This window comes from Cricetulus griseus, chromosome 5 (assembly GCF_003668045.3).
Source record: "Cricetulus griseus strain 17A/GY chromosome 5, alternate assembly CriGri-PICRH-1.0, whole genome shotgun sequence".
Classification (NCBI taxonomy): domain Eukaryota; kingdom Metazoa; phylum Chordata; class Mammalia; order Rodentia; family Cricetidae; genus Cricetulus; species Cricetulus griseus.
In genome coordinates, this window is record NC_048598.1 from 86,270,156 (window position 1) to 86,286,378 (window position 16,223).

Genomic DNA, 16,223 nt, shown 5'->3' on the forward strand with positions numbered 1-16,223 from the left:
CTTTCAATGTTCATAGAACTGAGTGCTTCCACAGACTTTCTGCAATTTGCAATAGAACATTCCCTATGATCTGGCCCCACTTTAAGAATTTTTAAGTTGCCAGGCGTTGGTGGTAGCACACACTTTTAATCCCAGCACTTGGGAGGCAGAGGCAGGCAGATCTCAGTGAGTTCGAGACCAGCACGGTCTACAAGAGCTAGTTCCAGGACAGCCTCCAAAGCCACAGAGAAACCTGTCTTGAAAAGAATATGTTGTCCATGATTAAATGTCTGTGTACAAATTATGACCATTTTCTAAAGCATTCCTGGGTTTATATATATCTTTCAGTTGGTAAAATATATATAACATAAAATTTACCACTGACGTTATTTATAAATGAGTTATACTATGGCATTAAGTTCATTTCCACTGTTGTAGAGCCAACACCACCACCTAGTTCATTACTAGGACTTTCCTGTCTTTCTGAAGTGACGTTCCTGCAGGCTTTTAGCCATCTGACTCAATGGTACCTTATATAATGAGGCCATATAGTATTTGTCTTTTTGTAGTTTATTTAACTTATCATAATGTCTTCAAGGTTCATACTGTGGCATGTGTCGAACTTCCTTCCTTTGTAAAATTGAGCAATACTCCATGTATATCCTACAATTTGTTCTTCCATTATCTCATCCTTGGACATTTGAGTTGTTCATCCCTTGGACTACTGTGAATGCTGTGGCCATGAACATTGATAGCCACACACTTATTCTGCCATAGCTTTCTCCTGGGCATAGTGACTCATGCCTGTAGTCCCAGCAGTCTGGGGCCAAGGCAAGCAGATCACAGTGTTTTCAAGGCCATCCTTGGCTATATAATAAGTTCCAGGACATCCAGGGCTACAAGATGAGTCCCTGTCTCAAAAAAAACAAACAACGACAACAAAGAAATTTAATTTCTTCAGAATTTGGAGCACAGACGTGGAAATAGGATCACTGAATCAATGTGGTAATTCTTTTTTATTGTTTCAGGAACTGCCACGCTGTTTTCCACAGCTGTTACACCATTTTATTTTCTTACCAGTGTTGTAGAGTTCTAGTATTTCTATATTTTCAGGAGCACATTCTATCTTCTTTTCTTTGGGAACAGCTACCCTAGTAGGTGTGAGATTACACTCTCATTGTGGGTTTGTTTTACACTTTCCCCATAACTGGTGATGTTGAACATTTTTTTAATTTTTAAAAATGTTATGTGTGGGAGTGTCTTGCCTGCATGTATGTGTATTGTGTACCACATACGTGCAGTGCCTACAGAGGCCAGCAGGGGCGTCAGACCTGCCTGGAACTAGAGTCACAGATGGTTCTCTGTCATCCTGTGGGTGCTGGGAATTGAGCCTTCATTTTCTGGGCAAACAGCCAGTGCTTTTAACTTCTGAACCATCTTTCCAGTCCCTAAGCATCTTTGTGTGTGCTTCTTGGTCAACAGCATATCTCTTTGGGGTTATTTGAATCCATGTTTTTTGTTTGTTTGGTTGGTTGGTTTTGTTTGTTTGTTGTTTTTGTTTTGTTTTTCGAGACAGGCTTTCTCTGTGGCTTTGGAGGCTGTCCTGGAATTCACTCTTGTAGACCAGGCTGATCTCGAACTCACAGAGATGCGCCTGCCTCTGCCTCCCAAGGACTGGGATTAAAGGCGTGCGCCACCACTGCCCAGCTTTTGAATCCATGTTTAAGTGGATAATTTTGTTGTTGTTGAGTTTAGATTTATATTTAATGTGTAGGAATGGAGTCCACTGCCTGTGGTGATGGCAGTGTCCTCTGCCTGTCAAGGCAGCGCTTACAGAGGAGTATAGTTGGAGTAGAGCTTTGCCTTAAAGGCAGTTCTTCAGTTTATTAGCTGTGTGAATATGCACTCCTGATTTCAGATCCATAAAATGGGTGTCATCACATCTTCTAGGGAGGACTCTCATGAAAGCTGAGTCAACCCGCTGGCTTCCCAGCAAGGCTTGTCAGTATGTCCATTTCCTTCTGTTTATATTGTGTTGCTGCTGTCATGGGCATTGAAATTTTTGCTCCTCTTTTTGGAGCACAAGGTGAAATTAGGTCCAAACATGGCATTGTTGGACTCCTTTGCTTTCAGCTTCTCTGTCTGAACTGGGTTGTTTTTTTGTTGTTGTTGTGCTGCTGAGGTCCAGTGGGGAAGAACATCCCAGTACCCAAGGCTGCATCTCTGAGTTCTTGCCCACACTCCCATCTTAGAGTAAGTGTATGCTGGGACTTCCATAAACTACCTGAGGCAGATTCCAGTACATTCCCATCTCAAAACAGTGATTATTGGGAATCCTTTGTTTAAAGCTGTTGTCATCTCTTTAGGACATTTTCTGTTGTTCTTGTTTTGGATCTTTCCAAACCTAATGATCTTTGGCCCACCATGGAAAATCTGTTGCAAGCGACAAAAAGCCACATAGACAAAGTGATAATGAAGCTGGGGAAGACAAATTCCAAAGCGGCCTCTGAGATGAGGCAGAAGATGTGGAGTGTCATGCAGAAGGACCATCCGGTGAGTTGCTATTGGTTTCCTCTGGCATCAGCCCCACACAGAGTAGAGACAGCATCCAACGAAGCTTCTTTAGTTTTCTGCATGACTTAGAAAACGTTTGATGCAGATGAACCTGCTCACTGGAAAATTATAGCAATTTCATCAAACCCCCCGTGAGAGCACAACAAGGGAAAGATGGCTGTGTCTCCTTGTTAGACATCCACTGTGATTATTGTAGTGTATCATACCACTCAGAAGAAATGGAGTTTTAAAGTGATTTTGATATTGATTTTATAATCTCTGTAAATTGAAGACGAGAATGCAGATTGAACTGGCAAAGACTGGCTGGAGCAGAGTTCCAGCTGCCTTCCCTGCACTCTGTCTGTCACATGCCACAATGCTCTTCCATCATCTAAAAACTATTTAAATTATAAAGTTGCTGTGATGCAACACAAGTTATTTAAATGCATTCTGGAATATCATCATCTAGAAAACTTAAGGGAAACATCTCCAGGTATCCATTGTGTACAGGTGTCTTACATAGTGTCGGATCAAAACAAAGCCAAACAGCAAACAGCTAGCATAAGTCTATTCAGATGATGTGTGGTGAAAGGAAACGGAACAGGAGTGGGTGGTGGTGGCGCACGCCTTTGATCCCAGCACTCAGAAGGCAGAGGCAGGCAGATCTCTGTGAGTTCGAGGCCACCCTGGTCTACAGAAAGAGTTCCAGGACAGCCAGGGCTACACAGAGAAACCCTGTCTTTGGGGGGAGGTGGGGAAAAACAAAGAAAAAGAAAATAGAACAGCAGGACAAGGAAACAAATGGCACCATGGTGTTTAGGGAATTGCTGTTTCTGGCTTTACACTTATAATACAGCATGAAGTGAAAGTTAATATCAGAACAAGCTCTGACAGCAAATATGACCAGCATCTATGAAGAGACCGAAAATGGTGTTTTTCCTAAGTAAATATAAATTCCTGAGGGCATAGCAATAAATAACTATAATCACAAAGTGTATTTATTAACAGGATCGTGAGTTAATCGACCCGTTTCCAATCCCCCTGGTCATAATTGGAAGTAAATATGACATTTTTCAGGTAAGCACTCCCATTTCTAGCTGTCCATTGGGCATGTGTGTCTCTGCTTTGTGAGGAGGAGTAAAAGTGATGAAATAAGAACAATAACTCCAGAAGGGATGGGCTCAGAGACACCCATCTTAAAGATTTTAGAAAGGAAGATACAGTAACACATCCCAAAGTAGTAAAGGAAGTGAGTACAGTGGTTAGAACAGGGATGAGGCAGAAGACGTAGAAAACACATTCCGTTCTCTGAGGGATAAGATTTACTTCCCAACTTTAAATTGAAGAAAGTAGGAAATTAGTTCTTCTTATCTCGGCTTGTCAGAGAATCCTTCGGGTATTCCGCAGGATAAAATGTGTGTCGGTATCTGGATTCTCTTAAGCCGAGTGTTTCACCAGATCTGATAGCTGTGGCGGTGGGAGGCTGCAGCCTTGTTCAGTCTCTATGGACATGAACACGGAGGTGCCCGAGCCCAACTCCTCAGGGTGGGGGCTTTGAAAATAAATAATGTGTTTCTCCCTGAGAGCGCTGTTGAGATCTCTCAGCTTAGTTTTTCCTTTTAATGATTTTTTTTTCCCTACAGGATTTTGATCCCGAGAAGAGAAAGGTGATATGCAAGACGCTGCGGTTTGTTGCGCATTATTACGGAGCCTCACTGATGGTCAGTCCTTTTCCTGTCCTCTGGGCCTGGAACGGAGGGAAGAGGAAGAAAGGAGGAGCTGGGTTTGCAAATGTGAATGATGAATGCACCTAATGTCACCTCTTGTCCCCTTTCCTTTCCCACTGCACTGCCAAAGCCCTGCTCCTGCAGGAGGCTGTTAGGTGTCCACAGAACATAGTCTGCTTGTGGCCTCTTCTCCCTACATTGCTTGTATCTGTAAGTGCAGGCAAGCTTACAGAGACAGATGGATGACGACGTATTCACTCATTTTCCTTTTTCCGCCTAAGAATTAGAATCTGTATTTCCTCAAAAAGAAACAAGGGAAAAACTTTAATATGTTTTTTTTTTTTATGTAAAAGAAATGATGTTGTAGAGGTTAAAATCATGAATTTTGGCCCAGGTGGTGGTGGTGCACACCTTGAATCCCAGCACTCAGGAGTGGATCTCTGTGAGTTCAAGGTCAGCTTGGTCTACAGAGTGAGTTCCAGGACAGCCAGGCCTACACAGAGAAACCCTATCTCAAAAACTGGGAAAAAAATAAAATAAAATAAAAAGATTAACTAAGGGATTTAAAATAATACCACCTTTTCCATATATAATGAGACCCAGTCTTGAAGAACAAAAACAAAGCTACCTTAGTATTTGAATAAATATTTAATGGTCTCCTTTCCTCTAAATTAAAGCACTCAGAGAAACATAGAGGCTACATGGCTGAAAGTACTGGGTATTCTGTATATTTTTAGTTTTTGTGCGTTTAGAGTATTTTAAATACATTTCATTATGTATTCTCACTGCCTTTAAAGCCAGAGCTTTATCTGCTTGTGTGTCAGATTGACATGATGCTTGGAAAATGATTTTGTTTTGTTTTGTTTTGTTTTGTTTTGTTTTGTTTTGTTTGTTTTTTTGTTTGTTTTTTTTTACAGATTTTAAAAGAACCAATGGGGAGGAATGTTCTAGCACACAATAGTACTCGTCAATAGAGAGGAATGTCCTAGCACCAACATATTAGTACTAATCGATAAAGAGAAACGTTCTAGCTTGATCTTTGTCTGAAATGGGATGAGTTGCTCTGGGTGAGGGTGTGTTAGTCCCTAGCACTGAGCTGATCCAAGAGGAAGGTCCACAGCAGTGTGTGGCGGGTGTTTGAGAGGCAGCAGCGGGAGGAGTGGGTGAGGAGACTTCTACTGTTCTCCCACCCTACATCCTTTTAAACATACTTGTGGTTAGGTTTTCTCCTCACCCATAGAATGCAAAATATTACAAAATTACATAGTTTAAATCAATAACAATGAATTAACTATATTGTAATAAATATATGAGTGCATAGTAGTATTAAGCAGGACAGCCACTTTTTTAAGTTAAAATTTTCCCTATTTTTAAATACCACATAATAAACATTAGCATTATTTTAATTTATCTGATCTCCATCCCCCTGGTGCCCCATTGAATACTGTGAGCCTGGTCTTAATGGCAGAGTTAAGGTGGTCTCGTGGATCTGCCACAGGAACCAGAGAGTTGCTAAAGTAGATTTTTTCATCCCAGTTTAAGGTCCCCCACCCCTGCCACTTCCTACATCTTAGCTGTTCCCTTTGCCTTTGAATGTTGTGGTATTTAGAAGGCAAACCCTGACAAATGGTTGGTAGAGTAACCATGTCTCCTGGGTTCCACACAGTGTCAGAACATAGTTAGCAACAGAAGCCATGTCCTTTGCTTTCCTGAGATGCTCTGGTTTGATCCTCTCACAGTCTACCTGGGAGAGTATTCAGAAAATCTTCAGGCTCTGCAGGCAATTCGAAAAAGAATCTAAAAAGTCACCCCAGGGAGCCCCAGTGTGACTGTCCCCACCTGAAGCTGCCACAGGTGCTTTTGATACATTCCTCTAGTTGTCTAACCAGGAGTGCTCATGTCAACACACAGCAGAGACATGTCAGGCAAACACAAACGTACCAATTCTGACCATTTGAGTAGGTGCAGTGATTGGCGTGTTCACAGGAGTCCTTTCCACCTCGTGCACTCATGAACTCTGGGTAATGAGGCAAGTTCATCGAGATTTCTTTATTCAGCAAAGACATTATAATTCTCTCACCATCTCTGCTTGTTCAAAGATTTAAAACAGAATATAATTGAGTCTCCTGTTTGTCTTTCAGTTTACCAGCAAATCAGAAGCTCTACTACTGAAAATTCGTGGTGTTATCAACCAGTTGGCATTCGGTATTGACAAGAGGTACTGTTAAATACTTTCCAATTATCCTTGTTCCCTGGTCTCCCTTCCATCTCTTTGGTTTCCCTTGTGTCATTATTTTCTTCTGTTAATTTTAAGTGGAATTGAAAATTTTAGCATCTGTCTTCTTTGCCTTGCTCTTTCTCTTGGTTTGGACTTACCATCGAGTGAGTCTGTCAGAGTCAATGTTCACTGGTCCATTTGGGTCAATGCTCTCACCAGTCCTTGTGTTTACAGTGGAGTGTGGTAGCATATTTGATTGGCGAACTAAATTAGAATCTTTTTTTTTTTTTTTTTTTGCCATACAGCAAATCAATATGTGTGGATCAGAATAAACCACTGTTTATCACAGCAGGATTGGACTCTTTATGTCAAATAGGTTGGTGGACTTATTAGTATTGCTTAATCTTTTTAAATTGCTTATTGATTTTATCTTCTTGTTTCTCTGGTCTCCAGCACCCCACTATCTCTGACTTCATTTTCCAGCAGTTATTTCACGTTTATTTATTTGTATACCCAGAATTGATGTAGCTTGCAACACATTGACATATTTGTGGTAGAAAGTGCAGCACTGCATGGGAGACAGATTTGTGATCTCTATTCTACTTTTTAAAAATATGCTTTTAACTTCTAGTTCCCTGGGTTCAGAAGAAATCGGGAGTATAGGATATTCAGGGGACTGCAGAGCACACTGTCAATCATGAGGCTGAAGTGATAAGATAAACCAAGAACCATTAGATACGCCTTGATTTTCCATTATAAGACGGTTTTCCAGTTGGTGTGGTGGTCCCACCTGTAATCCTCACACTCTGGAGACTGATTGCTTTAAACTCAAGGCCAGTCAGATTGGGCTGTATAGCAAGACCCTCTTTTAAAATTTCAGAAAGAGCAAGATCAAATAGTTTGCCTTGCTACCAAGATGTATTTTCTAAACCCACAGGTTCCATAGTCTATTTCCCAAGCCCCTTGTCTTTCCAAGAAAGCTGTTTTCTTTGTGAAGCTTTTTGGGCCTAGCATGTCCTTAGACCCTTGGGTGTGGTTTGATTTTTCCACATGGCAACAGGCTTCTGGTCCCCTCTATTCCTCTTAGGAGCTAAGGGTGACATGGCTTCAAATGTAGGGACCTTAGCAAAGAATGGGGTGTTTAATGGATGGCCATGGAGAGGATTGGCACTGTTTTTTTAGCAGTGCCAGCTTAAATTCAGGAGCCCTGATAATCACTGTGTATGCTGACGGAATTCTGTCTGTCTGTGCGAATAGTGAACCGATAGATAATGCTGATGGAATTTTTCCATTTGTGGGAATAGTTAGCCAGAAAAGGCTTGCTAATTGTTGGATTTAAAAATCACAGAGCTGGGACTGAGATATGGCTCAGCAATTAAGGGTGCTTGCTACTGTTCCAAAGGACCCAAGTTCAATTGCCAGCACCAATGTTAGACACACACACACACACACACAGACACACATACAGACACATGCACACGAACACACAAACACACAAAGTAGCAAATCAATACTTTCTCACCAAGATGGTAAGGAAGCCCTTAAAGATCAACAGTTTGGGGGAGACAATAAAGATGTTAGAAAGAATAAAAATCTCAGGCTATCAATTAAAAATTGCCAGAAACTGACTGAGTTTTTTAATTTTTCTAAGTAATCTAAATACTCAAGTTCTAAATACATTTTCCTCATTAAAACGGTGGGGCTAGCACTGTGAGTATAGCTCAAGGGTGGAGTGCCTAGCATGGATGAGGTCCTTGGTACAATCCAGCACTGCCAGGGGAAGAGGGCGCTAATTGGTGTGTGTGTGTGGGGGGGGGGGTTATCTCACATCTCTCCAGCACTCTGCATTTACACACATGTAGAAAACTTTGCCAGTCTGTATTATCTTGGACTCTGTACTTTCTTGGGTTTTCGGTGTGTATACTGCCCAGTTGTAGTTGATATTTGGACTGTTTCCTAGGGTTATAAGACATAGCTATGCGTATGACAGTTCATTATCTACTAGTAATTAACTTCTGTGTTGTGATCAGTTTTGCATAAAACAAATGGTGAAGCTGCATGAAATGTTAAACACAAGTCCATGCATGTTTCTAGTGTAAACTTCAAGATCTGGACTCACTGTTAATGGGCAGATTCCAGTGCAGGGCCTGGAAAGTGGGTTATAACTCACCCCTTACTTCTTAACTGCCTCTGCCAATACAACAACCTCGGTAGGCACAGTTTTAATGGTGTCTGTAACATGGAGCTAGAAACCGAGTGACCCAAGATCTGTACTTCAGTAAGTGACACCTGCTTTATTAATAGTTTACAATAATTTGATCTCTGTAGTAACTTGGGGTAAAACTTTCCATTTTAGGGTCCCCTCCTGTTCCCGACAGTGACATTGGAAAGCTTCAGGCCCATTCTCCAATGGAGCTGTGGAAAAAGGTGTATGAAAAGCTATTCCCACCAAAGGTGGGTACTCCTCATTGCTGGAAAACCAGTCAGCTGTGACAGGAAGTGCTGCAAAGGTTCTACTGTGATAACTCTGTTTCTGGTGTCCCTAAACGATGCAATGTTTGTTGAGACTGGTGTAAACGAAGCACTGTGGAGGTTGCAAGCTGAATGAGACATGGCCCCTGTCCCCCTCCCAAACAAAGCTCTCTGGCTGTTAGAAGAGAGAGACATCTGATGGAGGGGGTGGGGGGATGGCAGGGAGGGGTGAGAGGAAGTGGGAGCAGTGGGGGGGGGGGTAAGAAGGAGTAACGGGGAGGGTGGCAGGGCGGGTGATGGGGTGAGGGGGTGACGTGTATTTAAGGTGGATTTCCAAGAGTCTGATGAAAGCTAGAAACAGCAAGGAGCTCTCAGTGCCAGGCTGATGGAGCTTGGTCCCTTAGACTCATGGCAACCATTGGAATGTGGATGACAGGCATGAAATGATTTGTGATTTCAGAGTATCAGCACACTGAAGGCAATCCAGGACCCTGCCCGAGATCCACAGTATGCGGAGAGTGAAGTTGATGAGATGAGAGTTCAGAAGGATCAGGTACTTCCCAAAACTCAGTTTCACCAAAATATGGTGTACACTAAGAAATTCATACTTTTTCCTGTTTTTTTTTTTTTACTTGTAAAATTATTTAAGCATCATATCTCTGTAGAAAAAAGCTCTTATAAATGCATATAAAAAGAAATCTGCCATTCCACCACCCAGGGATGATATAAATACTTGCAAACCCTTTTCCAATTTTCCAGTTTACTTGATGTTAAAGAATCTGATGCTGGAGAGACGCTTTCATGATACTCTTATTTGTGCGAGTCTTTGGAATTGTGTGTTCCCTATTCTGTTGTCAAACGTAGTATTCTTTCCTTGTACTGGGAGAATCACTCTGTCCAGTTAAGGACTCTCGCCATTCAAGCCAAGATACATGGACAGATCTGACAGACCCTGGGTCTGAAGAGAGTGCTTAGCAGTGGGCGTACCAGGACAACCCCATTTCAGGATACAAAATCTTACAAAAGAGTATGAGCATTGGTGAATTCACCATGACACAAGTACTGGACACAGACTTTTGTCAGACCCTCTTTTACAGTGATAAAATGAGATGTCACACTGCCCGTCCTTGGATGAGGACTCGTTTGTATAGCACACTCTGTAAACTGAAAGCATGACCATATCTGGGCGGGTTTATAGAACTTTGTAACTCGGGCAGTCATGCTGTTGGAAGGGTTATTTGGAGACATTTGTCTACTGGCTACCATGGAACTTTTCTTAGCACTCTCCCTTTACCCTAAGAGGTCCTAAAATTAAATAAGCAAATGTTTCATTTAAACATATTCCAGACAACTTGAAAATACGTTGTGAATATTTAAACAGCTTTGTAGCTATAGCAAAGTGTGAAACATGGGGTGAAAGAATCAAATGACCTGAAGTAACCCTTAGTGTACATGAACCTTGGCTGTGGAGATTACTGGAGGTCATCTCCAATTAGTCTTCGAGTCAATTATTAACTGTCATTATCTGTTTCTATTGCATCGTGACTACTTTAATAAGGTCACATGCACAGGTTTTAGTAATTCGATGACGTGTTTTGAACTCTGAATTTACACTTTGGAATTACATCTTCTCTGACCTCATTTTGAGTGAAAGTGGAGGACAAGCCTATCTCCATTTTGCCTAAAAGTTGCCTTGATTCCAGACTGCACACAGAGAATCTCCATGCAGTTTGTACTTTTGCTGTAAAGGTACCACAGCGACTACCATTTGATACTTGATTATTTAATCGATAACTGATTCTAACGTTTGACATTCAGATATCCTTTTTATTTTCTGTTAAGGCCAGGCAGCAGAGGCAGGTGAATCTCTGTGAGTTGAAGGCCAGCCTGGTCTCCATAGTGAATTTCAGGACAGCCAAAACTACACAGTGAGACCGTCTCAAAATCAAAACAAACAAAAATCTAATTTGAATTTTTTTCATCCTTTTCCTGAAGGAATTTCAGAAGCTTGAGCTGTTTCCCAAAGGCGGGGTTTAAATGAGTCCACCAGACCTAAGATAGATAATGAATAGGTATTTATTAGGGAAGCACTTACACAGATAAGAGTAAATAACCGCCGCCGTCTTCCTGCTCCACAAGATGCAGTCTCTGCCCTTCCGATGCTCTCCACAACCCAAGAAATCTCGAGCCAGCCCCCCCTCTACTTTATAATGGGTCACATCTACATCTGAAACCATGCCCAAAGGGTGTGGCCACCACTAAAAGTTCACTGGCAAGGCAAGATGCCACTACAGTTTCCAACTGTGTGCTGATAAACACTGTCTCTAAACATTTGCATAAATACCTGAATCTTTTATATGGGCAAGATAGTCACTGCCAGGTTTTGCTGGCTCAGCTTAAAACAAAAGTTCATCCCACACTCTAGAGGCTTTAACAGGAACTTTGCAAGTCTGAGACCAGCCTGAGCCATAGGGTGAGACCCTGTAGATAGATACATGATAGATAGATGATAGACGGATGGATGGATGGACAAATGATAGATGATAGACAGGTGGATAAATGATAGATGAGAGATAAATGTTAGATGATAAATAAGTGATAGATGACAGATAAATGATTGATAGAAAATGATAGAGAAAATAAAAAATGTATGAGCTTTAGGTTAAAATCTAACTAGTTGTCTATATCTCTGCTTCATATTGTCTCTTTTATCTTTTAATGATTATTGATTACTGGGTAGCATTTTCCCTTGAAAATAGCATTGCGATCTTTAGCTCTGAGTTGGCAATGAACAAGATAGTCTATTCATTTAAAAGGGCTCAGCTGCTTCTGACTTAAACCTGCACTTAGGGTTTTCCACAATTCCACCGGGCATGTCATCCGGATGAAGCAACCTGCAGGCTCTTCAGTGTGGACTGCCTGTTATCTGACACCGGTGACCCAGCACTGCTCAGCCTTGCCCTTCTGGGGAATGACATCCTAGATCATTAAATTATAGTGCCATCATTGCCTATGAGTGGAGGGCTAGGTCTGAGCATAGAGAGGCAGGACTTGATCTTCCCTTGGCTCCTTCGCTACCCCCAACACCCATTGTCAACACTCAAGATTAAAACAGTCTGGAACAGAAAGTGGAGTTCAGAGGAGTGAAGCATTTACAGTGAAATTAGAGCAAAGCAGTTTTAGGATGGAGCAGCAAGCTCATGGCTTCCATTCAGCTCGACCAAAAAGCCCAGTTGCCACTGAGGAATCACCTCTCTATAAATAGTCCCTCCAGTGAAGTGGTGGGCACCCCACCACATCCCGCAATGCTTCATGGGAAGTCTCTGTGCTTCTTTTGTGATGGCTGTTAAGATTTTTTTTTTTTTTCTAAGCAGTCCCATTCTGTAGCTCAGACTGGCATTGAACGGACAATCCTGCAACTCACTTCCCCAGAGGAATTGCAAGAATATGCCACTGTGTTGGCTGTTTTTATGTCAATTTCACACATGATAGAGTCATCTGAGAGAGAGAGAACCTCAATAGAAACAAATGCCTTCATAAGATCAGACTGTCGGCAAACCTGTAGGGCATTTTCTTAATTAGTGATTGTGGGCGGTGCCACTTCTGGGCTGGTGGTCCTCTTGGGTTCTGTAAGAATGCAGGCTGAGCAAGCCATGAGGAGCAAGCCAGTAAGCAGCACCCTCCATGGCCTCTGCATCAGCTCCTGCCTCCAGGTTCCTGCCCTTCTTGAGTTCCTGTCCTGACTTCCCTCAGTGATGAACTGTGGTATGGATATGCATATGTAGGTATATATGTAAACTGGAATAAACCCTTTTCTCCCCCAAGTTTCTTTTGGTCATGGTGTCTTACCACAGCATAGCTAAAACAGCCAGCAAGCTTGCACTTCGGATCTGTCTTGACCCGGGTCCTTTCCAACCAGGAAGGTCCTGTAACCTGTGAAGCCAACCCACACAGATCAGAGAACAGGGAAGACCAGAGCTTTCCTGCAGATAGGGTCTTTCCTAGTTAGTACTCTTCTCTTACTGCTCAAAGTGTCTCCCATCAGATTTCATGTGGGCATCAGAAACTCTTCATCATTTCTCCCCAGTGCCTTTCAAGTCCTGGAGCTCTAAGCCACTCCTGATTTCAGGGAATCAGAATATGGAAAGAGCTTGCTCCACCCCTCTACCTCTTTTCAATATTTCTGTTAAAAGAGGACAACACAAGGAAGGGGTCGTGGTAACGCATGACTTTAACCCTAGCACTGGGAAGGCTGAGGTTTACACAGAAGTTGCAGGGTAGCCAGGGCTACACAGCAAGACCCTGCCTTTAAAAAAAGGAGTCCTGGGCAGGAGAGGGGAGGTTTAGGTAAGTAATTGCTTTCATTTTTAAGGTCTTCTTGTTCAGCCATGGTCCTGTTGTTTAACTCCTCCGTTTAAAAGGATCCACTTGCTCCTTGGGCTATAATTTACTGAAGCACACTTACACACTGATTCACGTGGTTAGTGAAAAATTATGTTACTACCCTTGGCTGAAGAGGCCGTTGTAATACATTATTATATCATGTTATGTAAATGCAGTGTATCATAAGACCATAGACTGTGTGTCTTCAGAGCCTTCAGAGGTTCTTAAGAGAGTTCAGGAGGGTGGGGTGGCCCAGGGAGGGAGCTTCTTGGTCTTGCTCTGTAAGCAGCCATGGAATCAGTGTCAAGAATACCTTGCTGTGCCTTTCAAACGTCGATTGTTCTGAATTCATCTGATTGCAGTATTGAAAGTTTTAAGTGGCCTTTTTTTGGGTCTTGAATCAGTTAATTACCCCTATTCTTCTTTTGGCATGACCAGCCCCATTCTTTTCTCTGTTTGTGGTGTGAAGATTATATACCATAGCCAGCAAAAACTTGCCAAGCAATGTCCTCACCTGATCTTGGTGAAAAACGATTGACCATTTCCAGTTAAACACAAAACTTGCGTATCTCTTTACTTCTGTGAATCTTTGTTGTTGTTTTGAGACAAGGTCTAGCTGTGTAGTCTTGGCTGGCCTGGAACTCACTATGTAGACCAGGCTGGCCTCAAACTCATAGAGATCCCTTTCTGCCTCCTGGGGTCTGAGATTAAAGGTAGATGACACCACACCCGGTTACCTACTTTTTATTAGTTAACTATCTTTTCCAGCCTAAGTGGAAAATAACTGGTAAACTGGGGTTGGTGTCATTCAGACATAAACCAATCTGACAACTTCTTTGAAGTTAGTACCACGAAAGCATTTTTAAAGTATACACACGGCTTTGAAACTCTTCAACAGTTCAGTTTAATAGCTTAAAGTGTAACTGTGAAAGATAATGTGCACCTTTTATGAACACAGCAGTGGATTTTGTTTGTAGCAACTGTGAACGTTAATAACCCCAGCCACTGGGCAATGCTCAGCTTATCTTGCAGAACAACCACTTTTGTTTATCCAGAATAATGATACACTTTGTACAGTTGCTTAGACAGTAACCAACACAAGGCTGCCCAGAGGTGATCCCTTTTTGAAGGCTAGTGTCAGTGGTTTCTACCTCTGCTGTTAAAAGATGCAGAGTTCTAGGAAGGAGACAGTGGAAGTCTCCTGTCTTCTTCCCACTGTTGCTCTTCTTATGGGGCACAAGTGTCTACCATCGGTTTCTCTCGGCTGCCCCCAGGCTGAGTGTAAATGAACACTCATCTCCTTAATCAGTCCCTACTGCAAACAGCTGTTTCCAGTTGTGCAGACATCACAGGAGCGTCAGTCTGTCCACGCCCTGCATGCTTCAACTCTTCTTCTCTGTTTTCTTCTCTCTCTTTTTCTTTCTTTCTTTCTTTTTGACATGGTGCTAGGGATTTGAACTCAGGTCTTAAGTTCAAAGTACAAGCTCTCTTACCCACTAAGTTATCTCCAAAGGCCAAGTCTGTTAGTTTCTGTTTTAAAAGCAATGGGGGCACACACCTTTAATCCCAGCACTCGGGAGTCAGAGGCAGGCAGATCTCTGTGAGTTCTAGGTCAGCCTGGTCTACAAAGCAAGTTTCAGGACAGCCAAAGCTATACAGTGAAACTCTGTCTTGAAAAAAAAAGAAAAGCAAACTTTTTTACTTTATAAAGAGTTATGTTGTTGTTATTTTAGTTAGGGTCTCACTGTGTGGCCCTGGAATTCACTGTGTAGACCAGGCTGACCCCCAATGATTTTGCATCCCAAGTACTTGAAATAAAGGCATTTGCCACCATATCTAACACTATGATTTTGTCTTTTCATTGCTAGGCATACACTCTACCATTGGACCACATTCCATTCCTTGAGTCTTATTGTGAAGCTCAGGCTGACATCAAACATCAGATCCTCCAGCCAGTCTCAGCCTCCCCAGTGCTGGCCTTACAGACATGTGCCACCACACCTAGTTCAGTGTGGTGTGGTGGTACATGCCTTTTTAGAGATTTTTATTGTTATTTTATTTTACATATATGTCTGTATACCATATATATGCACAGATCAGAAGAGGGCATTGGATCCCCTGGAACATGAGTTATAAATGGTTGCAGGACACCATGTGATGTTTGGAATCAAACCAGGTCCTCCGGAAGAGCAGCCTGTGCTCTTAGCCACTTAGCCATCTCTCCAGCCCTAGTATGATAGCATTTCTAAAAGCAGAATCACTGTATTGAAGGACATCTAAATCTCAATAATTTGCTAACTTCAAGCAAACTTTTGGAAAGAGCTGAACATCACTGTCAAATATAGTTACTTTTAAATCCTTGAACAATTAGTGCCTTGTTTTGCTAGCTAAAAGTGACTGAAACCTTACTAAATTCATCTCTGAATGCTTAGTCGGCCCAGGAACTCTGGAGGCTCTCTTGTAGAAAACAAATCTTTAATACAATCTCCCAGGGTAATTATCAAGAAGGCTATGCAAGTTGTCACTAGCAATTGCCTACTTGAAATTGTGTTCTATTTTATTTTCCTTAAAGTAATGCAGGTCTTTTTTTTTTTTAGGAACTGGAACAGTACAAGAGAAATTCTTCCAAGACCTGGAAACAAATCGAGCTGGACTCTTGAGCCTGGTCCACTATTGTGGGTTTATGTCTTCCTTCCCAATTCAAATAAGATTATTTTCTTACCTTCTGTGGCAACATGTGAAGAAAGTTGAAATGTATAATATAGGAGAAATCTATTTCTTATACTGGTACAACTTTGTGAATGTTCTGGAGTCTTTTAGATAGAAAATATTCACTATATATAATTCTTTGTAAATAAAAGAATTTTCTAAGACTTACCTGTAATGTAAGT

The 16,223-nt window shown here is 41.9% G+C and overlaps 1 protein-coding gene across 4 annotated transcripts in view; it reads left to right on the plus strand.

The window, feature by feature from the left end:
• The window catches only part of Dync2li1 (dynein cytoplasmic 2 light intermediate chain 1), a 30,890-nt gene extending 14,674 nt beyond the window's left edge, over positions 1-16,216 (plus strand). For 3 of the 4 annotated variants that reach the window (XM_027417939.2, XM_027417940.2, XM_027417936.2), the window contains 8 exons: positions 2,346-2,532; positions 3,541-3,609; positions 4,176-4,253; positions 6,401-6,477; positions 6,783-6,853; positions 8,834-8,931; positions 9,410-9,502; positions 15,930-16,216. In XM_027417939.2, coding sequence (XP_027273740.1) covers positions 2,346-2,532; positions 3,541-3,609; positions 4,176-4,253; positions 6,401-6,477; positions 6,783-6,853; positions 8,834-8,931; positions 9,410-9,502; positions 15,930-15,992 — 736 coding nt within the window. In that variant the 3' untranslated portion in view covers positions 15,993-16,216. The remainder of the gene's footprint in view (positions 1-2,345; positions 2,533-3,540; positions 3,610-4,175; positions 4,254-6,400; positions 6,478-6,782; positions 6,854-8,833; positions 8,932-9,409; positions 9,503-15,929) is intronic. The other variant, XM_027417937.2, reaches the window with a different exon arrangement.
• The last annotated feature ends 7 nt before the right edge of the window (positions 16,217-16,223 follow it).